The sequence below is a fragment of the Crinia signifera genome, chromosome 8, assembly GCF_055691185.1.
Source record: "Crinia signifera chromosome 8, ASM5569118v1, whole genome shotgun sequence".
Lineage (NCBI taxonomy): Eukaryota > Metazoa > Chordata > Amphibia > Anura > Myobatrachidae > Crinia > Crinia signifera.
The window spans coordinates 30,073,284-30,098,155 of record NC_139224.1 but is presented as its reverse complement, the minus strand read 5'-3'; the positions used below and the strand labels follow the sequence as shown (position 1 = coordinate 30,098,155).

The 24,872-nt window shown below is 44.2% G+C and overlaps 1 protein-coding gene and 1 long non-coding RNA gene across 2 annotated transcripts in view; one reads left to right on the top strand and one right to left on the bottom strand.

Moving 5' to 3' along the window:
- Positions 1 to 24,872, bottom strand: part of LOC146025905 (uncharacterized) — a 124,735-nt gene that overhangs the window by 23,162 nt on the left and 76,701 nt on the right. The window contains exon 4 of the long non-coding RNA XR_014454317.1: positions 7,312 to 7,453. This is a non-coding gene — a long non-coding RNA (uncharacterized LOC146025905). The remainder of the gene's footprint in view (positions 1 to 7,311; positions 7,454 to 24,872) is intronic.
- LOC146025902 (uncharacterized) lies at positions 2,078 to 24,645 on the top strand. Its single transcript, XM_083156074.1, has 10 exons — positions 2,078 to 2,316; positions 2,514 to 2,566; positions 9,531 to 9,641; positions 10,002 to 10,057; positions 13,991 to 14,183; positions 16,151 to 16,291; positions 17,158 to 17,213; positions 18,929 to 19,121; positions 21,084 to 21,224; positions 24,087 to 24,645. The coding sequence occupies exons 1-10, from the start codon at positions 2,231 to 2,233 to the stop codon at positions 24,101 to 24,103; spliced, it is 1,047 nt and encodes a 348-aa protein (XP_083012200.1). The 5' UTR covers positions 2,078 to 2,230; the 3' UTR covers positions 24,104 to 24,645.

Genomic DNA, 24,872 nt, shown 5'->3' with positions numbered 1-24,872 from the left:
CTCAGTGGTCATACTCAGGTATTACATGTAGCCCTATGGGGGAGAGAGCTGCAGCAATATGAGGAGCGCTGCTAATACTGTGCATCTCCTTATACCTCCAGCATCAGTGACCGCAGCACCATGCTCAGTGGTTATACTCAGGTATTACATGTAATCCTATGGGAGAGAGCTGCAGCAATGAGAGGAGCGCTGCTAATACTGTGCATCTCCTTATACATCCAGCATCAGTGGCCCCAGCACCGCGCTCAGTGGTTATACTCAGGTATTACATGTAGCCCTATGGGAGAGAGAGCTGCAGCAATAAGAGGAGCGCTGCTAATACTGTGCATCTCCTTATACCTCCAGCATCAGTGACCCCATCAGATACCGCGCTCAGTAGTAATATTGATAAGGGAAGAGTTCCACCACTTCTCCAGGACCACTTCAATCCCTGGGTGCAGGGATTGGAAATGTGGTGTCCTTCGCGTTATTTTTTGAGAACTAGAAGACTCACGAGTGCCTCCACTCCTACCCTATATTATAATTACATGTGACCGAAGCAAATACAAAAGGAAATGACTACACTCACAACTCCAACACGTCTGCAAATGTTTCATAATCGACGCTTCAGCTCCTTAGAACCATTATCAAGTCTGAAGAAAAAGGTTATAGTAACATCAAGTGTAACTCATAGCAGGCAGCACACATACTGCTAGCCTCCAAGGGCCCGCCCATATATAGATATACATCAAAATCTATACACAGTAATAAAATATATATATGTCTAACTATTCCACATCCCTATAAGGCTGGACCAAATTACCCCTTTGTTTGCTACAAAATGTCTTAACAGAAAGTGAAGCAGTTTTTGCAGGGACACTGATCTGTTTCAATCTTGTTGGATATGGAGAGAGGGAGCTGTGAAGACAGAAATTAGAGGTAGGAGCAGTTTGGGACTTGGCGTAGGGGTGGAGAGTAGGGTGGCCAATCCCCAGATTGAGATCGGTGGGATCCCGGGATTTGGCCCCAAAATGTCTGGAAATTCAGGATTAGGCTGCACATACGCAGTCTAATACTGGGCAGTTCCCGGCACCAGCATGCGGCTCCCCGTAACATCCCCACTCCTGACCGCACCTCCCGTCTGCTCTGCTGCTGCTGCTGCCATCGTGTAACAGATGAGGTAGCCATGTTGGGCGCACCGTGGGAGGTTAACCATACAAAGGTCCAACGCTAATATGGGAAAACTGACACGTGTAGAAGTGTTAAGTGGGTTGGGGGCCCAGGTGCAAAAACATAATTTGGGCCCCCCTTCCTCCACCCCAACCCAAGTTCACAATATGCAACACAGCACTGGATGACAGGGATCGGCTAGGGGAGTCAGGAGGAGGCAAAGTGGGACAGGGAAAAAACGTGGGTGACAGGAAGAGGGTGACAGGGGCAGCAGTGGGCCCCTTAGTCCTCAGGGGCCCGATGCACTGCACCTGCTGCACCAATGGTAGTTCTGCCTCTGGTGTGTAGTAGTGTGATAAATGCTGTACGGAAAGATCCACATGAAGCACATCCTGCCAGACAAACCATGCGAGGTAACCAGCTGGGGTGCGCTGTGTAGGTCACCGCTGGCAGGGTGTGCAATCTGTGGAGGTATACACTACAGGAATAGCACACGGTGGGTGGAAGTACACTGAAGGGTGGGGGGGGGGGGGGGAGCACATGGTAACACAAACATGATTCATAGCCTTATATCTTAAGCTGGCCATACATCTACAGATCGATTGTCAGATTGGGCTGGTTAGAATAAAAACCTGGTAATGGATGAGAGCAAATGACAGTTGACCATTTGCTTTGAGATGCTGCAAAACTGCCAAAAACTGTCATTCAGATATTACCAGGTGTTTGTCCCAACCAGCCCAATCTGACAATTGATCTGTAGATGTATGGCCACCTTTAGTTGTCAGGGTATAAATCAAACTTCCATCTGACATTTGCTGAAGTTGATACATTTGAGCATTGGAGGTTGTTTTAGAGATCAGTGGGAGGGGCTTTATAATCCTAAAGTTGTGGCTACTTGGGGTTTACAGCATCAGTGGTTTACTGCATCAGTCTATTGTGACATCATAGTTCACTGGCTTCTGCTCTGGCCAGCCAACTCAGGGGCCCCAGACAGTGTGGACAGCAGAGGCAGACAGTATAGGACAGCAGAGACGACACTCCCCCATTGACTCGTCCTAGATCTGCTCTCATTCCATATAAAATGAAGAAGCGCAAACTGGATAGAGAAATTAGGGCCTATTTCTTCAATGTGCTATTCTACATCAATGTGGGCCTGATGGTTGCAACGTGAGTGACATGAACGTAATACTGTTACCGCCCCTGCCTTACCACTGTCCAGTATAACAAGTTCCATTATCCCTGGTATCATGTAATATGTACTTAGATGATCATGTGAGCTGCCCAACTCCATGTATTATATAATACTACGTTTATTGGATTTCTAAGTTACTTATACTGAATGTTTTTTTCCTTTTTTTTTTCAGCGTCTTTGAGAAGATCATCTCTACCTTGTTGCCGTGTCTGATATATTGTTATGGTACATAGTTCTGTCATAATCAAAGCATGATACAGTATTGTGTATAGTGTATGGGCAGCCTATAATTCTATGCACTAAGCCTTTATAGGATCCTCACCAGTGAGATACTGTCTGTTGTAGCCCTGTATCTTAGAGGAACACCTACTGTATATGCATGGTTTGTGTAAGAGAGCCTTATGGTATAGAAATGTATCACATTCATATATAGATACACATTAGATAGATAGATAGATAGATAGATAGATAGATAGATTAGATACAGAAGAACCGACACACTCACCATTCCTATGAATGGGGTGCAAACAGCCCCCACACTTCCCAGGGTGGGGGTGCAGTGGCCTGTGACCACACCAGAGGCAGAACTCTGGGTGGCAATGGAGTTATCTGCCACCGGGCTCCTCCTCCCAAGGGGGCACCTCTCCACCCATGCAAGTTTTAATCAGTTCATTGAAAGCCTTCGATATCGCTGCTGTGTTTGACTTCCCCTCATAGCAGGACCATAGATGTCACACTCTCGTTACTCTAAACATAATATACATAACATACATACACACGCACATGCATACATATAAGGTGCTGTGTGTGTGTGTGTTTGTGTGTGTGTGTGTGTGTGTGGGGGGGACCAATATTTATCTTGCTTCAGGGAGACTGGGGCAAACTTACGCCACTGGACCACACACTCTAGTAAAACCAAATATAGGGGGCCCAGCACTCACTACAACAAACTAACTCATCTTAACATTTAAATAATCAATTAAATAAATAATGGGGTTTTAGTTCATGAATTGATCAATGCATTTAAGCTTGCAGCCCATCGCCAAGGGACCCCATTTCACTGCAAGTGCTACACTAACAACTGGTTATCATAGCTAAAATGAACGTGTTTTTTCTTGGGTTAAAGCTCACCTGCCAAGTACTATATATACACACACACATCCACAAAATACAAGTGAAGATTTTGACATTTTCCATACGACTATGTTAAAACATGGCCAAGGCAACAAAAAAATGTAAAAAACTAAATTTTTGCTGTACGCTCATATGTATGTTCCAGCGTAACTCTGGGATGACTGCAGCAATTAACACCAAACTTGGTACACATAATACGTCCTATCTGTGAACAAATACTGTGGGGGTAAGACACCCCTAGCACCCCTATGGTTGAGGCAGCAGCCCCCAGAGTTTTTCGGCAGACAGCATAACTCCAGAATGGCTGGACCAATTTACATCAAATTTGGGGTCTTATTCTAGTTCACTCTTTCTGACAAAATCCTTCTTAGATGGACAAAACCATGTGCACTGCAGGTGGGGCAGATGTTACGTATGCAGAGAGAATTAGATTTGGGTGGGGTTTTTCTTCAAAGTGAGATCTATATTGCAGTGTAAAAATAAAGCAGCCAGTATTTACCCTGCACAGAAACAATATAACTCACCTAAATCTAATTCTCTCTGCACATTTTATATCTGCCCCCCTGCAGTGCACATGGTTTTGTCCATCTAAGAAGGATTTTGTCAGAAAGAGTGAACTAGAATAAGGCCCTTGGTACACATATGACCTACAATCTGTGAACAAATGCTGTGGGGGTAACACACCCCTAGCACCCCTAGGGGTGAAGCAGTAGCACAGACTATATTAGGACATGCGTGATATGTCAGTGATGACAGGGCTGCATGTGACAGGGACATGATATGAGGAGGGGAATGGAAGTAGCACTAACCCACACATAGAATACTTTATACTATACAGGTTGAGTATCCCTTATCCGAAATGCTCGGGACCACAAGCATTCCGGATAAGGGAATTTTCCGGTTTTTGGAATATATATTTTTTTAGGCATACTTACCTGTCCCCTGGTGGGTCCCCGATGGTCCCTCGGCGTCCATGGCAGGCCTTCAGCTTCCTCTCCGGCGTCTCCAGCGGTCCCAGGAGTGCTTTGCACGAGTTCCCAGGCGCGCTTGCGCAAAGCACTCCTGGGACCACAGGATATGACGGAGAGGACGCTGAAGGCCTGCCATGGACAACGAAGGACTTGGTAAGTATTAAAAGAGGGTTGGGGGGGGGGGGGGGGGACAAAAAAAAAATTCGAATTATTCAAGAAAAATATGATTTTTGGAATAATTCGGATTCGGGATGCCCGACCTGTATTAGTTACAACTTAAGGTTTATCAAGTCTTATTTGGACCTTATTGCATTGAGTAAATATGAAAATAACATTGGATCAGTCCATGCTTTATAATGCTGATGCCACGTTCACCTTTCTGGTACACAGTGAGTTTGTGAAACCTTTATAGGTATCTACATTTCTGCAAATAACAACCTACGCTATCATCTGATCTTATACAGGTCACATCGCTAATACAATCTGATCTATGCTATCATCTGATCTTATACAGGTTACATCACTAATACAATCTGATCTACACTATCATCTGATCTTATACAGGTCACATCGCTAATACAATCTGATGTACGCTATAATCTGATTTTATACAGGTCATATCGCTAATGCAATCTGATCTACGCTATCATCTGATCTTATACAGGTCACATCGCTAATACAATCTGATCTACGCTATAATCTGATTTTATACAGGTCATATCACTAATACAATCTGATCTACGCTATAATCTGATTTTATACAGGTCATATCACTAAAGCAATCTGATCTATGCTATCATCTGATCTTATACAGGTCATATTGCTAATACAATCTGATCTATGCTACCATCTGATCTTATACAGGTCACATCGCTAATACAATCTGATCTACGCTATCATCTGATCTTATACAGGTCGCATCGCTAATACAATCTGATCTATGCTATCATCTGATCTTATACAGGTCATATCGCTAATACAATCTGATCTATGCTATCATCTGATCCTATACAGGTCATATCGCTAATACAATCTGATCTACGCTATCATCTGATTTTATACAGGTCATATCACTAATGCAATCTGATCTACGCTATAATCCGATTTTATACAGGTCATATCGTTAATGCAATCTGATCTACGCTATCATCTGATCTTATACAGGTCATATCGCTAATACAATCTGATCTACGCTATCATCTCATTTTATAAAGGTCACATCACTAATACAATCTGATCTAAGCTATAATCCGATTTTATACAGGTCATATCACTAATGCAATCTGATCTACGCTATCATCTGATTTTATACAGGTCATATCACTAATGCAATCTGATCTACGCTATCATCTGATCTTATTCAGGTCATATCGCTAATGCAATCTGACTGCAAAATAATCGTAAATCTGTGTGTGTGTACTCATGTTAATGTTCCAATATTCTCTGTAAAGCGCTGCAGAATATGTGTGCACTATATAAAAAATGGTAATAAATAATAAAGTTCCGTTAGTTAATAAATCAAGTTCTTACTTCGTAATAGGCAGAGTTTATTGGATTAATGTGTTCACCTGCATCTCAGCTAAAAAAGTATATAATTAATAATGTGTTTTCCTCCACCACTTCACTATAAAATTGATTGACCTTAGATTGCCATCTGTTGGCAGCGAGTGAAACTACATTCCTTTCTCTCACATATGCACAAACACAGAGGAAATCACAAGGTAGCAGACTAGCCTTCAAAGCAAACGCGGTAATCTGTCCCCCCCTGGCCCTGACTTATATATATATATATATATATATATAAGTTAATATCACTGCAAAGACTCGTGAGGTCCGCTACTTCTTTGTTACACTAATACATATATATATATATATATATATATATATATATATATATATATATATATATATCCATCCAATAGAAATGAGGCACTGTTTTTCAGCTTTGATTCTTTGAAATTGCCGCGTATGTACTGTTATTGGATCTGAGTGCCTCATTTCTATTGGATGGATATATGGATTGTCTTTGATGCGCACCGGAGCTAGGTGATTGTTTGGGCGGAGTGCCGGCATACAGTGGATGGTATATATATATATATATATATATATATATATATATATATATATATATATATACATATACATATACATATACACACACACAGTCCAAGATCTGCCGGAACTCAAATAGTTTAACAGTACAGCTGCCCCAGGTGCCAGAGGATGATGTCATGTAACGATCCAAATTTCCACAGCAGGAAAATAACGGCACTCAGGAGTCGATGGTAAGATGCTTTAAACAGGTAAGTGTATTGGGGACGTTTCGGGGACAAACCCCGTCCTCAGCTGTAGGATTGGGCTGAGGACGGGGTTTGTCCCCCGAAACGTCCCCAATACACTTACCTGTTTAAAGCATCTTACCATCGACTCCTGAGTGCCGTTATTTTCCTGCTGTGGAAATTTGGATCGTTATATATATATATACATACAGAACAGAACGATGCGGCACTCCAATACACGTTTGTAAATGTAATAGCACTTAGCTTAGCCACTTAGCTAAGCTAAGCGCTATTAAATTTACAAACGTGTATTGGAGTGCCGCATCTTTCTGTTCTGTATTTGCATTTATATGGAGGCACCCAGTAAGCATTGAAGTAAGGAGGCTGTGCCGGACCTGTTGATATATATATATATATATATATACACCAACGAAAGAACTGGGCACTCAGGGACTCAAGTAAGTGGATGAATAAAGGACTAGGCTTTAATCCTTAGTCTACGTTTCACGGTCTCCCCCATCGTCAGGACAAACAAATGTGGTTACAAAGTGGTGATAAGGTGCATTGAATGAGCTCAGTGACTTACCCCCTCCTGTAGTCTCCACGCTCACACCGGGAACGCTGGGTTTACTTCCGGGTAGATCGCACTGTGATGACCTCACCACGTCAAGCAGTGGCGCACGTCTGGCGCATCTGAACGGTGCCCTCCAGCGGTCATGTGGGGCGGGCTGCGGGGGACAAACAGAGATGAGTGCAACAATCATGGACCATATACTTCTGTAAAACTGCAAAAATAAAGTGCACATATGTGGCTGTCAGTGAGAATGCTACAAACAGCATCCAATAAATACAAAACGGGAAGAGGATGCAAAAAACATGTGCATGCAAAAAAATCTTACAAAGTGACACACTGACAGGATTAAAGCCTAGTCCTTTATTCACCCACTTACTTGAGTCCCTGAGTGCCCAGTTCTTTCATTGGTATCATCGAAGGCTGCAAGGCCTACACAGCAGGCACCGGGGCAAGTCATCTCCTGGGCTCAACGCCAGCCCTGGGTGCCGGTTCACACCCCTGGATATATATATATATATATATATATATATATATATATATATATATATACACACACACACACATATACACTTGTAGGATGAACAAAGGCACTCATAGACTAGAAATGAAGGTGAAAACAAACGGACCAGGTTTATTCCATCAAAGGAGCCTTTGATGGAATAAACCTGGTCCAGTTGTATTCTGCTGCCTGTGTGCACACACAGCAATTCTATTAATGGCAACAGAGCAAGATATCTTATCAAGCAGCAGAGTTAAGTCCTTAGTGATGGTCCTTCCTCTTTGTGTATATATATATATATATATGTTGCTTCACCTTGATAAAGAGGCAGCCGTGCCTCGAAACGTTGGCTTTAAACTGCCTGGTGTATTTTCTTGCTGAGTGCCACCGTCCCCCCACACCCTGCATATGGTCAGCATCCCTGACACGGAGGGCACCAGACTACCCACAGATGTTCATCTTGATTACTTCCACAGTGGAGTGCCGCCCCTACAAATTTGTATGTATATATATATATATATATATATATATATATATATATATACACACATATATATATAGCAATCTAGTGTTCATTCTAGCACCCGCCATATTTGAAAACCCATGCAGTTCCTCTTCCCTGCCTGGGGTGTCGCTGTCTGCTGTAGTGCACAGTGTGATCTGTGTATGAGCACTGATATGCAAACTAGATCTGCGCTAGAAACACCACAGCAGACAGCGACACCCCAGGCAGGGAAGAGGAACTGCATGGGTTTTCAAATATAGCGGGTGCTAGAAAAAACACTACAATCTGTAGGATCGGCACTCAAAAAGTCCAAAAGTTTAGCTGCCGGGTGCCTTCTGAAGTCAGCACGTGGAGCGTGCTGTAACAAATACACACAATATCAGCGTCACTCCGGTCTTAGAACTGGGTTTAAATGAAGGAAACTGCAACCAGGGTTTCTGCAACGTTTCAACTCCTTTATTGGAGTTTTTGTCAAGCCACACATATATATGATACCCCTTTCAGACATATGGCAAAATCCCAGGTTTTTGCACATGAACGCGTATCAACCTGGGATTTTGGCAAGTCTGAAAGGGTCAACCCGGGTGTTAAAACCCAGATCTCCGACACTTCTTTTTACCTGGTTGGGGGCCCGGGATTTAAGACTCGGGTTGACAGTTTCAGACATAAGAAAAACCTGGGTTTTTCAGCAAATTACTGGGTAGAACTGCTTCACCCAGTAATTTGCTGCTGTAAGTGTGAAAGGTTGCAGGCTGTACCCGGGAAAATTACCCAGCAGTCAAAATGCCAGATAATTCCCAGGTAGTATGTCTAATAGGGGTATAATTGCACAGAAGTCTTTTTCATGATTAACATGAAACAATGGGGTACATACAACAAGGTCACGTGTACTTTACGTGTAAGTCCATAGTCACTGTGATACAGCCATAGCAACTATGGCTGTATCAGTGAATAAGGACTACAGTGAATATATATGTACAAGTACACTGGTGACCTTGTATGTACCCCATTTTTTCATATTATTCATTAAGTAAAAAGACTTCTTTGCAATTAAAAATAATGGGGGAGTGACTTACCCCTGTTAAGCCACACCCCTGAAATGAGGCCACACCCTCTTTTTTGCGCGCATGGCTCCGTCGAGCACAAATCCATTCTACATAGTCTGGGACCACCTATTAGCATATTTCTAGACTCGCCTATGATCCTAGGTCTGTTTCCTCCTGCCAGGACTAGCACTTGTATGCTGTGCAATAAAGGACCTGGTGGAATGGATGAGATTTAACCTAAGAGCACTGAGGTGTAAAATGGAATTCTACATGCAAAGAGGCCGAAAACCATGTAAGTACCCTCTAGGAATAGGTCCTAATGTTTGCGGTTGTTCTGCTGGTAATTGTTATAGATGCATTAAGGGTATATGGTTTCTTTCATGATGGGGGGATGAAGGTGTTTGTCACGGCTAGCAATGTGATAATGTACCAGAGGGAATTTATCTTATTTTGCTGCTTGAAAAATAGCTGAACAACTTTTGGGGTGATATAAGAGATGCTGGTATCTAGTATTTGTCAGTCACTGACAGTCTGTGCCGACCAGGGGATACTTTGCTTTGTGGCTCCATCTAGTGGCAGTGTCTGTTTGCCCCACAGAGCCAAGGGTATCGCATTTGTTGTGTGACCTAACTTTTGGTGTGTTCTCTTTCAGCGGAGCTATGTACTCCTGCCTATTTATATCGCCCTCCTATCACCGTGACACTCAAGGTAACAATGGCACATTTACTATGGGATTCTAGGATTGCTCACAGGCTAGTTTATCTACTTATGAAAATGTTACACACACACACACACACACACGTACACACACACACACATATCTCTATATATACATGAGATGGAGTACTCCTTGTTCAGTCACGCCTCTTGTTATTGAAGCCATATGTCCTGGCATATACAAGGCCTATGTAGTACTGTTCTAACAGAAAATGTAAGGCTTCTCGGAACACTAGGCAAAACGTAAGCCTACTGCCCCCCCCCCCCGACACAAACTGCCACCAATACACACTTTCCAGACCCTCAAGTAAAAAATGTGGAGGTAGTAAGTTCCCACCACCTGCAGTAAGTACAACAATGACAATGATGTCTTCCTAATAGACATCCATAATTTTGTGATAGGCGACTCGGTGTAACCCTAACCTTACTACTCACAGTAACCCTAACCTTACTACTAAACCTAACTACTAACCCTCACAGTTACTCTAACCTTACTACTAAACCTAACATTACTACTCACAGTAACCCTAACCTTACTACTAAACCTAACCTTACTACTAACCCTAACCTTACTTATAACCCTCACAGTAACCCTGACCTTACTATTACCCCTAACAGTAACCCTAACCTTACTACTACCCCTAACAGTAACCCTAACCTTACTACTAACCCTAACCTTACTACTACCCCTAACAGTAACCCTAACCTTACTACTAACCCTAACCTTACTACTACCCCTAACAGTAACCCTAACCTTACTACTACCCCTAACAGTAACCCTAACCTTACTACTAACCCTAACCTTACTACTACCCCTAACAGTAACCCTAACCTTACTACTAACCCTAACAGTAACCCTAACCTTACTACTAACCCTAACCTTACTTCTAACCCTCACAGTAACCCTAACCTTACTACTACCCCTAACAGTAACCCTAACCTTACTACTAATCCTAACAGTAACCCTAAACTTACTACTAACCCTAACCTTACTACTAACCCTAACCTTACTACTAACCCTAACAGTAACCCTAACCTTACTACTAACCCTAACCTTACTACTAACCCTAACCTTACTACTACCCCTAACAGTAACCCCAACCTTACTTCTAACCCTAACAGTAACCCTAACCTTACTACTAACCCTAACAGTAACCCTAACCTTACTTCTAACCCTCACAGTAACCCTAACCTTACTAATAACCCTAACAGTAACCCTAACCTTACTTCTAATCCTCACAGTAACCCTAACCTTACTACTACCCCTAACAGTAACCCTAACCTTACTACTAACCCTAACCTTACTACTACCCCTAACAGTAACCCTAACCTTACTACTAACCCTCAAAGTAACCCGAACCTTACTACTAACCCTAAAAGTAACCCTAACCTTACTTCTAACCCTAAAAGTAACCCTAACCTTACTACTAACCCTAACCTTACTACTACCCCTAACAGTAACCCTAACCTTACTACTAACAGTAACCCTAACCTTAATACTAACCCTAACAGTAACCCTAACCTTACTACTAACCCTAAAAGTAACCCTAACCTTACTACTACGCCTAACAGTAACCCTAACCTTAATACTGACCCTAACAGTAACCGTATCCTTACTACTAACCCTAACAGTAACCCTAACCTTACTACTAACCCTAACAGTAACCCTAACCTTACTACTAACCCTAAAAGTAACCCTAACCTTACTACTACTCCTAACAGTAACCCTAACCTTAATACTGACCCTAACAGTAACCGTATCCTTACTACTAACCCTAACAGTAACCCTAACCTTACTACTAACCCTAACAGTAACCCTAACCTTACTACTAACCCTAACAGTAACCCTAACCTTACTACTAACCCTAACAGTAACCCTAACCTTACTACTGACCCTAACAGTAACCCTAACCTTACTACTAACCCTAACAGTAACCCTAACCTTACTACTAACCCTTACAGTAATCCTAACCTTACTACTAACCATAACCTTACTACTACCCCTAACAGTAACCCTAACCTTACTACTAACCCTAACCTTACTACTACCCCTAACAGTAACCCTAACCTTACTACTACCCCTAACAGTAACCCTAACCTTACTACTAACCCTAACCTTACTACTAACCCTAACAGTAACCCTAACCTTACTACTAACCCTAACAGTAACCCTAACCTTACTACTAACCCTAACCTTACTTCTAACCCTCACAGTAACCCTAACCTTACTACTACCCCTAACAGTAACCCTAACCTTACTACTAATCCTAACAGTAACCCTAAACTTACTACTAACCCTAACCTTACTACTAACCCTAACCTTACTACTAACCCTAACAGTAACCCTAACCTTACTACTAACCCTAACCTTACTACTAACCCTAACCTTACTACTACCCCTAACAGTAACCCTAACCTTACTTCTAACCCTAACAGTAACCCTAACCTTACTACTAACCCTAACAGTAACCCTAACCTTACTTCTAACCCTCACAGTAACCCTAACCTTACTACTAACCCTAACAGTAACCCTAACCTTACTTCTAATCCTCACAGTAACCCTAACCTTACTACTACCCCTAACAGTAACCCTAACCTTACTACTAACCCTAACCTTACTACTACCCCTAACAGTAACCCTAACCTTACTACTAACCCTCAAAGTAACCCTAACCTTACTACTAACCCTAACAGTAACCCTAACCTTACTTCTAACCCTAAAAGTAACCCTAACCTTACTACTAACCCTAACCTTACTACTACCCCTAACAGTAACCCTAACCTTACTACTAACAGTAACCCTAACCTTAATACTAACCCTAACAGTAACCCTAACCTTACTACTAACCCTAAAAGTAACCCTAACCTTACTACTACACCTAACAGTAACCCTAACCTTAATACTGACCCTAACAGTAACCGTATCCTTACTACTAACCCTAACAGTAACCCTAACCTTACTACTAACCCTAACAGTAACCCTAACCTTACTACTAACCCTAAAAGTAACCCTAACCTTACTACTACGCCTAACAGTAACCCTAACCTTAATACTGACCCTAACAGTAACCGTATCCTTACTACTAACCCTAACAGTAACCCTAACCTTACTACTAACCCTAACAGTAACCCTAACCTTACTACTAACCCTAACAGTAACCCTAACCTTACTACTAACCCTAACAGTAACCCTAACCTTACTACTGACCCTAACAGTAACCCTAACCTTACTACTGACCCTACCTGCTATCCTAATGCCAACCTCTAACTCTAAGCCTAAAGCAAATGTTGATATTATGACAATGTCGGCTTTTCATATGTCAAAATTGTCAACTTTTTTCCAGGTGCAAACATTAAAAAAGTCTACATTGAAAAAGTTTTCAATGTCAACATTATGAATGTCGACCTTCTGATGTTGACATCATGAATGTTGACATTGGCACTAGTCACTGCATACCCTTAATAACTAGTCACTTCTGAAACTCGTCACAAATCTACACATTCTAATTAATCTAGAAGTGAACGTGTTAATGATTTGATAATATATATATACATACATACATACACACACACACACACACACACACACACACACACACATACATACTACATACATACACACACACACACACACACACATACATACATACATACATACACACATACATACAGATGGAGCCAGCCCCGCCAGCCGCCAGGCTTCCTGAAGCGGAGACAGGCAGGGTTCCGCCGCACAGCCTCCGAGTGACTGGGACGTGTGTGCGTGCATGCGTGCGAGATGCTCTCATGTACCAGTCTAATGGAGTTCCTCTCCGCCAGCACTTGCCAGCGGGGACATTCTGGCGAGCGCTGGCAGTGAATGAGAGGGGCTCCATCTGTATATCCCATTTGTCATCTCTCTACCAAATGTCATTCTGCTTCCAGATACGAAACGAGTACTTCACCCTTTTGCCACCAGAACAAACCCAGCCTCGCCCAGTGGTGTACAGACATGCACCATCTTTCTGTGCCTTTACATCTGACTGGGAGATGGAGTACATCAGTGACCAGAGAGTGCTGGCTAAATTTCTTCTTCAGGAAAAACAAAAAGAAGAACGCAATCAATATTTTCAGGAAGGTATAAGGCTTAAATGTGTGTCTGATCTCATCTTCATTTCCCATCCATGTTGTTGACAATGCTGACCCCTGGGGAAAAAGCAAAAGTGCTTTATTTACACTACTGGTCCAGGGAGCAGCAAACTGCATGGCATTAGAAGCAAGTTCACACTTCCTAGTAGAGGCTCCTGCTGAGCAGCAGCTATAGAAGTGGTTAGTGTGAAGACTTTGTATTAAGCAGTGCCTAATTAACCAATAGGCTGATTAGGCTGCAGCCTAGGGCACCAGAACTGGGGTGGGGGTGACTGCCAGGTGGCTGTGCTAATGTGACGTATACCTTTCACATCGCAGCTAAATACCGGGTACAAGCCGGTTTCTTGCCAGTCCGACGCGGTAATTAGTGTGAAATGGGTTACCAGTTACAGCTTACCGGTAGCAACACGGCAATCCGAACCGGAGAAAAAGCAGAGTTCTTACCGGTTCGTTGCTGTGCAGTATGACCCGTTTCCCATTCACACTATGGAGGCGGCAGTGCTTGGAGCAGCGGGGTGAGAAGCAGCACTAAACACTAAACAATAGTAACATCCAGACAAGCGGGACTGTCTACACATTTATTAATGTATTAAAACATATATAACAGTTAAAAATTCAAAAATAAATAGTTATTCAATAAAACATGGGTCTGAAATGAATAGCACACTGGCATGGGGGGAAGTGGCACAATTTATCTGGCGTTATTAGTCCTCAGTTTTTGGAAATGTGGCAACAACGTCTTTAAACTGGTATAATGTGTATAACCGCTGGAGGGTTACTGGATGGCAGTTTGAGTTGGAGTCCTCTCTATTTCACGGGTAGTGATGCTTTACCGCTGAAGTCTCCACATAGGTAAGTCCCGGTATTTTCTCCAAGATTTTGCAGCAGAGTGTGGATGATTTCAGCCGCTGGAGTGATCCATATTACCAGGATGTCCCAGCCTTTCCTCTCGGCGTCTTACGCACTGGTAATTCAGTTTTAAGATGCAGATGTTTGCCAAATAAATCAGGAGCTGGTTAGTAGGTGCCAGTAAAGTGCTTGAGCCCCCCTCACCGATGCGTTTTGCTGGTCCAATGCAGCTTCTGCCACTTCCCCCCATGCCAGTGCGCTATTTATTTCAGACCCATGTCTTATTGAATAACTATTTATTTTCAAATTTCTAACTGTTATATATGTTTTAATAAATGAATGTGTAGACGGTCCTGCTTGTCTAGATGTTACTATTGTTTAGTGTTTAGCGCTGCTTCTCACCCCACTTTCCATTTGTATACACATTTGAGGAGCCTGACTATGCTCCTCACCCAAGCAGCAGCTTATTAGCAAAACCGCTCTCAGAGGCGCCTGAACACACCGATTGGTAAATTGTAGTGCTTGGAGCAGCGCCAGCTCTAAGCGTTGCCTCCTCCCCTGCCCCGATGACACGCCGACGCTCTACCGCGCCCCCCACATGACATCAGCGAACCGGCAATATTGAGGCGATCTGAACAGCCTGCACATGCAGGGTCACACTGGGACTGAACCATTTCAAAGTTCTGGTGCGACCCTGCATTTGCAATCTGAAAGCGGTTATTACTGATGGAACCATTACTTTAAGTACATTGTGCTACAGCACGAGCTGGGATGACTAAAGCCAAAGTCTCCTTCACACGCCACAAGCACACGTGTAGCAGCATGAGCCTTTCCATCCTCATCATGGTTGTCTATCCGATACAATGACTTAACATAAGTTAAACAATAACATTTTATTATTAGTTTCAAAGCATCACCATATTGCAGAGAACCATAGAGAGTATAAATAACGGATTAGTGTCCTGTGTAAATATGGGGAGGTCACATGACAATGGCCTTGCAGTGCTAACCACTGCACAACAGTGCTGTCCTATCTGTTTGCCAGGATAGAACACTCACACTTTAATAAATTGTGTCTATTTCAATCCTTTTAATTATGTTCTGCAGCATTCCGTCACAGGAAGTACGCCATGATAAGGGCTGCAGCGCGCCTTCAATACAATCAATATCAGCAGGCATGCTACGGGTACATCCCCGAGACCCCTCCAGATTCTGAACACAAGGAGGAAGCTGACCCAGGCAGCGAAGGTACAGCAGAACATCAGAGCGGTTATTCAGTATTACATTTCTGAACTGCCATTATTAAGCGTCCCTACACTTGGGAGATTTTGTCAGAATTTGACCCAATTCAGATGGATTGGGCCAATTTATCTGACAAAATCTGATGTGCCTGATGTGTAGGACCCAATGCACATTGGATCTAACCAAGAGATTGATCCTCCTGCACATAGGATAAATCTCGAGTCACTCAGGTCCAACTTGTCCCTCAGACAAGTTGGACAAGTGTAAAGGGGCCCTCACTCTACTTTCCGCAGTTATCGGAGAACTACAGATGGAGCGCCTCTGATCCTTGGCCAGGGATCGCCAGCATGTCTCCGCCAGCGATTGCCGGCACAGAGGCGCTCCAATTGACTGGGACGCGCGTGCGTCTCACACGCACGCACGTCCCAGTTTCTGGACGTGCCGCTGCTGGTCCCTGCCTATCTCCACTTCAGGGAGACGGGCGGGGATAGGGGGGACCGCGGTGCGGCGAGGGGCACCAGGGGAGGCGATGGAGAAAGCTCCACAGCCACGGGCTTGCGCGAGAGCCGGCCGCTGGTGGGGGCTTGCAATAGAATCGCCAGCCCCTGCAAGGAAGAGGCCGGCTCCATCTAGCAATGTGATAATGTACCAGAGGGAATTTATCTTAATTTGCAGCTTGAAAAATAGCTGAACAACTTTTGGGGTGATATAAGAGATGCTGGTATCTAGTATTTGTCAGTCACTGACAGTCTGTGCCGACCAGAGGATACTTTGCTTTGTGGCTCCATCTAGTGGCAATGTCTGTTTGCCCCCACAGAGCCAAGGGTATCGCATTTGTTGTGTGTCCTAACTTTTGGTGTGTTCTCTTTCAGCGGAGCTATGTACTCCTGCCTATTTATATCGCCCTCCTATCACCGTGACACCCAAGGTAACAATGGCACATTTACTATGGGATTCTAGGATTGCTCACAGGCTAGTTTATCTACTTATGAAAATGTTACACACACACACACATATCTCTATATATACATGAGATGGAGTACTCCTTGTTCAGTCACGCCTCTTGTTATTGAAGCCATATGTCCTGGCATATACAAGGCCTATGTAGTACTGTTCTCACAGCCAATGTAAGGCTTCTCGGAACACTAGGCAAAACGTAAGCCTACTGCCCCCCCCCCCCCAACACAAACTGCCACCAATACCCACTTTCCAGACCCTCAAGTAAAAAGTGTGGAGGAGGTATTGTACAAGTTCCCACCACCTGCAGTAAGTACAACAATGACAATGATGTCTTCCTAATAGACATCCATAATTTTGTGATAGGCGGACTCGGTGTAACCCTAACCTTACTACTCACAGTAACCCTAACCTTACTACTAAACCTAACCTTACTACTAACCCTAACCTTACGTCTAACCCTCACAGTAACCCTAACCTTACTATTACCCTAACAGTAACCCTAACCTTACTACTAAACCTAACCTTACTACTACCCCTAACAGTAACCCTAACCTTACTTCTAACCCTCACAGTAACCCTAACCTTACTATTACCCCTAACAGTAACCCTAACCTTACTACTAAACCTAACCTTACTACTACCCCTAACAGTAACCCTAACCTTACTACTACCCCTAACAGTAACCCTAACCTTACTACTAACCCTAACCTTACTACTACCCCTAACAGTAACCCTAACCTTACTACTACCCCTAACAGTAACCCTAACCTTACTACTAAACCTAACAGTAACCCTAACCTTACTACTACCCCTAACAGTAACCCTAACCTTACTACTAAACCTAACAGTAACCCTAACCTTACTACTAAACCTAACAGTAACCCTATCCTTACTACTAAACCTAACAGTAACCCTAACCTTACTACTACCCCTAACAGTAACCCTAACCTTACTACTAAACCTAACAGTAACCCTAACCTTACTACTGACCCTACCTGCTATCCTTATGCCAACCTCTAACTCTAAGCCTAAAGCAAATGTTGATATTATGACAATGTCGGCTTTTCATAAGTCAACATTGTCAACTTTTTTCCAGGTGCAAACATTAAAAAAGTCTACATTGAAAAAGTTTTCAATGTCAACATTATGAATGCCGACCTTCTGATGTTGACATCATGAATGTTGACATTGGCACTAGTCACTGCATACCCTTAATAACTAGTCACTTCTGAAACTCGTCACAAATCTACACATTCTTATTAATCTAGAAGTGAACGTGTTAATGATTTGATAATACATATATATATATATATATATACACACACACACACACACACACACACACACACATACATACACACACACACACATACATATTTATACACATACATACAGATGGAGCCGGTCTCATGCTTGCAGGGGCTGGTGATAGAATCGCCAGCCCCGCCAGCCGCCAGGCTTCCTGAAGCGGAGACAGGCAGGGTTCCGCCGCACAGCCTCCGAGTGACTGGGACGTGTGTGCGTGCATGCGTGCGAGATGCTCTCGTGTACCAGTCTAATGGAGTTCCTCTCCGCCAGCACTTGCCAGCGGGGACATTCTGGCGAGCGCTGGCAGTGAATGAGAGGGGCTCCATCTGTATATCCCATCTGTCATCTCTCTACCAAATGTCATTCTGCTTCCAGATACGAAACGAGTACTTCACCCTTTTGCCACCAGAACAAACCCAGCCTCGCCCAGTGGTGTACAGACATGCACCATCTTTCTGTGCCTTTACATCTGACTGGGAGATGGAGTACATCAGTGACCAGAGAGTGCTGGCTAAATTTCTTCTTCAGGAAAAACAAAAAGAAGAACGCAATCAATATTTTCAGGAAGGTATAAGGCTTAAATGTGTGTCTGATCTCATCTTCATTTCCCATCCATGTTGTTGACAATGCTGACCCCTGGGGAAATAGCAAAAGTGCTTTAGGTACACTACTGGTCCAGGGAGCAGCAAACTGCATGGCATTAGAAGCAAGTTCACACTTCCTAGTAGAGGCTCCTGCTGAGCAGCAGCTATAGAAGTGGTTAGTGTGAAGACTTTGTATTAAGCAGTGCCTAATTAACCAATAGGCTGATTAGGCTGCAGCCTAGGGCACCAGAACTGGGGTGGGGGTGACTGCCAGGTGGCTGTGCTAATGTGACGTATACCTTTCACATCGCAGCTAAATACCAGGTACAAGCCGGTTTCTTGCCAGTCCGACGCGGTAATTAGTGTGAAATGGGTTACCAGTTACAGCTTACCGGTAGCAACACGGCAATCCGAACCGGAGAAAAAGCAGAGTTCTTACCGGTTCGTTGCTGTGCAGTATGACCCGTTTCCCATTCACACTATGGAGGAGGCAGTGCTTGGAGCAGCGGGGTGAGAAGCAGCACTAAACACTAAACAATAGTAACATCTAGACAAGCGGGACTGTCTACACATTTATTAATTTATTAAAACATATATAACAGTTAAAATTCAAAAATAAATAGTTATTCAATAAAACATGGGTCTGACATGAATAGCGCACTAGCATGGGGGGAAGTGGCACAATTTATCTGGCGTTATTAGTCCTCAGTTTTTGGAAATGTGGCAACGTCTTTAAACTGGAATAATGTGTATAACCGCTGGAGGGTTAATGGATGGCAGTTTGAGTTGGAGTCCTCTCTATTTCACGGGTAGTGATGCTTTACCGCTGGAGTCTCCACATACGTAAGTCCCGGTATTGTCTCCAAGATTTTGCAGCAGAGTGTGGATGATTTCAGCCGCTGGAGTGATCCATATTACCAGGATGTCCCAGCCTTTCCTCTCGGCGTCTTACGCACTGGTAATTCAGTTTTAAGATGCAGATGTTTGCCAAATAAATCAGGAGCTGGTTAGTAGGTGCCAGTAAAGTGCTTGAGCCCCCCTCACCGATGCGTTTTGCTGGTCCAATGCAGCTTCTGCCACTTCCCCCCATGCCAGTGCGCTATTTATTTCAGACCATGTCTTATTGAATAACTATTTATTTTCAAATTTCTAACTGTTATATATGTTTTAATAAATGAATGTGTAGACGGTCCTGCTTGTCTAGATGTTACTATTGTTTAGTGTTTAGCGCTGCTTCTCACCCCACTTCCCATTTGTATACACATTTGAGGAGCCTGACTATGCTCCTCACCCAAGCAGCAGCTTATTAGCAAAACCGCTCTCAGAGGCGCCTGAACACACCGATTGGTAAATTGTAGTGCTTGGAGCAGCGCCAGCTCTAAGCGTTGCCTCCTCCCCTGCCCCGATGACACGCCGACGCTCTACCGCGCCCCCCACATGACATCAGCGAACCGGCAATATTGAGACGATCTGAACTGCCTGCACATGCAGAGTCACACTGGGACTGAACCATTTCAAAGTTCTGGTGCAACCCTGCATTTGCAATCTGAAAGCGGTTATTACTGATGGAACCATTACTTTAAGTACATTGTGCTACAGCACGAGCTGGGATGACTAAAGCCAAAGTCTCCTTCACACGCCACAAGCACACGTGTAGCAGCATGAGCCTTTCCATCCTCATCATGGTTGTCTATCCGATACAATGACTTAACATAAGTTAAACAATAACATTTTATTATTAGTTTCAAAGCATCACCATATTGCAGAGAACCATAGAGAGTATAAATAACGGATTAGTGTCCTGTGTAAATATGGGGCGGTCACATGACAATGGCCTTGCAGTGCTATCCACTGCACAACAGTGCTGTCCTATCTGTTTGCCAGGATAGAACACTCACACTTTAATAAATTGTGTCTATTTCAATCCTTTTAATTGTGTTCTGCAGCATTCCGTCACAGGAAGTACGCCATGATAAGGGCTGCAGCGCGCCTTCAATACAATCAATATCAGCAGGCATGCTACGGGTACATCCCCGAGACTCCTCCAGATTCTGAACACACGGAGGAAGCTGACCCAGGCAGCGAAGGTACAGCAGAACATCAGAGCGGTTATTCAGTATTACATTTCTGAACTGCCATTCTTAAGCGTCCCTACACTTGGGAGATTTTGTCAGAATTTGACCCAATTCAGATGGATTGGGCCAATTTGTCTGACAAAATCTGATGTGCCTGATGTGTAGGACCCAATGCACATTGGATCTAACCAAGAGATTTGATCCTCCTGCACATAGGATAAATCTCGAGTCACTCAGGTCCAACTTGTCCCTCAGACAAGTTGGACAAGTGTAAAGAGGCCCTCACTCTACTTTCCGCAGTTATCGGAGAACTACAGATGGAGCGCCTCTGATCCTTGGCCAGGGATCGCAAGCATGTCTCCGCCGGCGATTGCCAGCACAGAGGCTCTCCAGTTGACTGGGACGCGCGTGCGTCTCACACGCACGCATGTCCCAGTTTCTGGATGTGCCGCTGCTGGTCCCTGCCCGTCTCCACTTCAGGAATTTGGAATTGATTGGCTGCTGCGTTATCGCCAGACACTTTATCACTTCACCTGGTGTAATAAATCTGGCCCTCTGGTTCACTAAAGTGGATGGTTATCAGAGTAGGGAGGAAAGCCAGTGACTATGGGCCTTATTCTGGTCAATGCGTAATTTTCTGAATTCTTTCGGATGGTGTTTTTTAGCCGTCTGCGCATCCGTGGGCAACGCTATGCGCATGTGCCACGCAAGGTCTCCGTACTCGTTCTCACTAATACCGTACAGAAATGTGCACCGCATTCACTCGGGAAATATGTGCGTAATATGGGTGTCATTCGGAAGTACACAGGGGCGTAGTTTCAAAGTGGGCTAAACTGGGCGTAAACATGGGCGTACATGAGGGAGTGCACTAATTCTGGTAGGCGTGCATTCGGACAGCACACCGACTGTACACGAACAAAAAGGCAGGAAATATGCAGTCTTCATAAGCAAGTATTGCTTTGTGGACACCACTCGGTCATGCGCTAGGCCAGGGGTGTCAAACTCATATTCATCGGGGGCCGCATCAGCAGTTTGGTCACCCTCAAAGGGCCGGTTGTATCTGTAGGACTATGTGTCCACTCTTTATTATCATAAATTATTGTCACTGCATTCAATTATTGTATACTCAGCAGTAGCATTTCCCTCCTGCTATTGCTGTGAACTGCAGTGCATTAGGGCACACGCTGCCTGCACAGGGGGGCAGTACTCAGTCTTAGGGCATATGTCCTGCTTATTATCATGGGCCACAGCAATTAATGATGGGCTGCAATGTGCCAGTGCACACACACACACACATAGGCAGAGAGTTTAACACTTACCCGCTCTGATGCGTCCACTCCAGTCTGAGCTGCTCCACCACCAAGGACACAGCTGCGCTCTCACACAGGCGCATTTCCCCCTCCCTCCTGTGAGTAGCGCTCCTCGCACTATCTATCCAGGAGTGGGGGGCAGCGTGCTCCCGGTCACTGTGCAGTGCACACTCAGCAGTAAGTGACCTGGAGCTCACAGCAGCAGCAGCACCATTCACCACAACGGACCTGCTCTTTCCTCTCTCTGGCTCCTATACAGCAGGTGGGAGCGGAGGAGGGGTTGACGACCGGCGGCACTGCGCTAGAGGGCAGACGTTCTCTGGCTTGTAGGCTGCCGCGCATGCGCTGAAGAGGCGGCTTTCTTGTTTAAAAAAAAAAAATTGAGAATAAAAGGTGAAGGCTGGCGGCGGCTGCGCGGGCCACATGAAGAGGTCTGGCGGGCCGGATTTGGCCCGCGGGCCTTGTGTTTGACACCCCTGCGCTAGGCATTCGGAACGCCCAATCAGTACGGGCGCACCTGAACCAATGTCAGCTGAACACAATGCAATCCACTCCTTTACTCATTAATTACACTCTTGTCATTGCTTCAATTGGAACCAGTGCAGCTTCAATGAACCATTACAAAACACACAAATATATGCTCAAAGCACGGCTGCATTTGTTACACACATTTACACTGCAAGCAATGGACAGAACTTGCTATCACTAATATAAATATATATGTCACTTTTACACGGCATCGGTGCGTACGGGCAGGTTCCCGTCCGTTCTGACGCGGTAAGACCGTGCAAACACTGTAAGACAGAATATGTGTGTGTCCACCGCACACGCAAGGTTTGTATGTCGTCCGTAAACACGCCCTGTTCTTCTAGTGGGAGTCCGTCCGTATGCGGAGGTCCGGTGGGCGTTTCTTCAGACGATGTCCGCACAGCGTGGCGTGCGGACCGTTCCGAAAGAATTCGGAAATTTACGCACCAACCAGAATAACCTCCTATATTAGGAGAGGGGAAAATATATGAGGATGCAAAAGATTGTGGGCCAGATGTATCAAGCGTCAAAAAGTGATAAAATGGAGCGCGATAAACAGCCATCCAATCAGCTACTACCTGCCATGTTACAGGCTGGGCTTGAAAAATTATAAGTAGGAGCTGATTGGCTGGCTGTTTATCACTCTCCACTTTATCACTATTTGAAGCTTGACACATCTGGCCCTATGTGGGGTATTCAATCTGTTTTCTGATAATCTGAAATATTGGCACAATTTGACAAAACGTACTCCATCTCCAACTGTCTGTAATGTTCTGACTGGCAGAAATCACGTAGATCAGCGAAACACTTCGCCGATCCACGTGTTTTTGTTTTTTTTGGAAACCGACCGTTTTTGACAATGCAGATTCCACATTTTACAAAGTCAAATCTGCATGGCAGAAAGACAGCCGAAAGCGGCGGAGATTGAATAGGTGTGGGACGATATATTGGAAATACCAGCACACACTTAATACACCCCTAGGACGTATAGAGGAAAGATGTATCTCGTGTAGTAATGTTTTCGGTTTTCCTACAGATCTACTGTATTATTAGAGGAGGACATAGACAAAGAAGCAGCTATGGAGGCGATTTAGTCACTATCACAGACAGCAAAAGCATTAACTCCATCAAAACAGCACACGGATGCTTGCACATGGCACACGGATGCTTGCATATGGCACACGGATGCTTGCACATGGCACACGGATGCTTGCACATGGCACACGGATGCTTCCACATGGCACACGGATGCTTGCACATGGCACACGGATGCTTGCACATGGCACACGGATGCTTGCACATGGCACACGGATGCTTGCATATGGCACACGGATGCTTGCTCATGGCACACGGATGCTTGCACATGGCACACGGATACTTGCACATGGCACACGGATACTTGCACATATGTTGTAAAGAACATCTATGCTGTAAAGAAAAGAACATGTATGCATGAATAACATCTATGCTGTGAATAACATCTATGCTGTGAATGACATCTATGCTGTGAATGACATCTAAATGCCCCCACACACTAGAACGATTTTTTGGCCGATTGTCTGATTTCCGACCTATAGTCCGATATAATGGGCGATTTTTACCGATAACCGGTAAAAATCGCCCGATATATCGGATGATTGGTCAGAAATCGGACAATCGGCCAAAAAATCGTTGTAGTGTGTGGGGGCCTTAAGTGTGAATAATATCTAAGTGTGAATAACACCTATCCGTGAATAACATCTAAGCGTGAATAACATCTATCCGTGAATTACATCTAAGTGCGAATAACACCTATCCGTGAAAAACATCTAAGTGTGAATAA

Coding starts and splice junctions, on each gene's coding strand:
- LOC146025902 (XM_083156074.1), top strand. CDS start 2,231: ATGAAGAAGCGCAAACTGGATAGAGAAATTAGGGCCTATTTCTTCAAT. Junction 2,567..9,530: donor GTGTCTGATATATTGTTATG/GTACATAGTTCT, acceptor TCCTCCTGCCAG/GACTAGCACTTGTATGCTGT. Junction 9,642..10,001: donor GCAAAGAGGCCGAAAACCAT/GTAAGTACCCTC, acceptor GTTCTCTTTCAG/CGGAGCTATGTACTCCTGCC.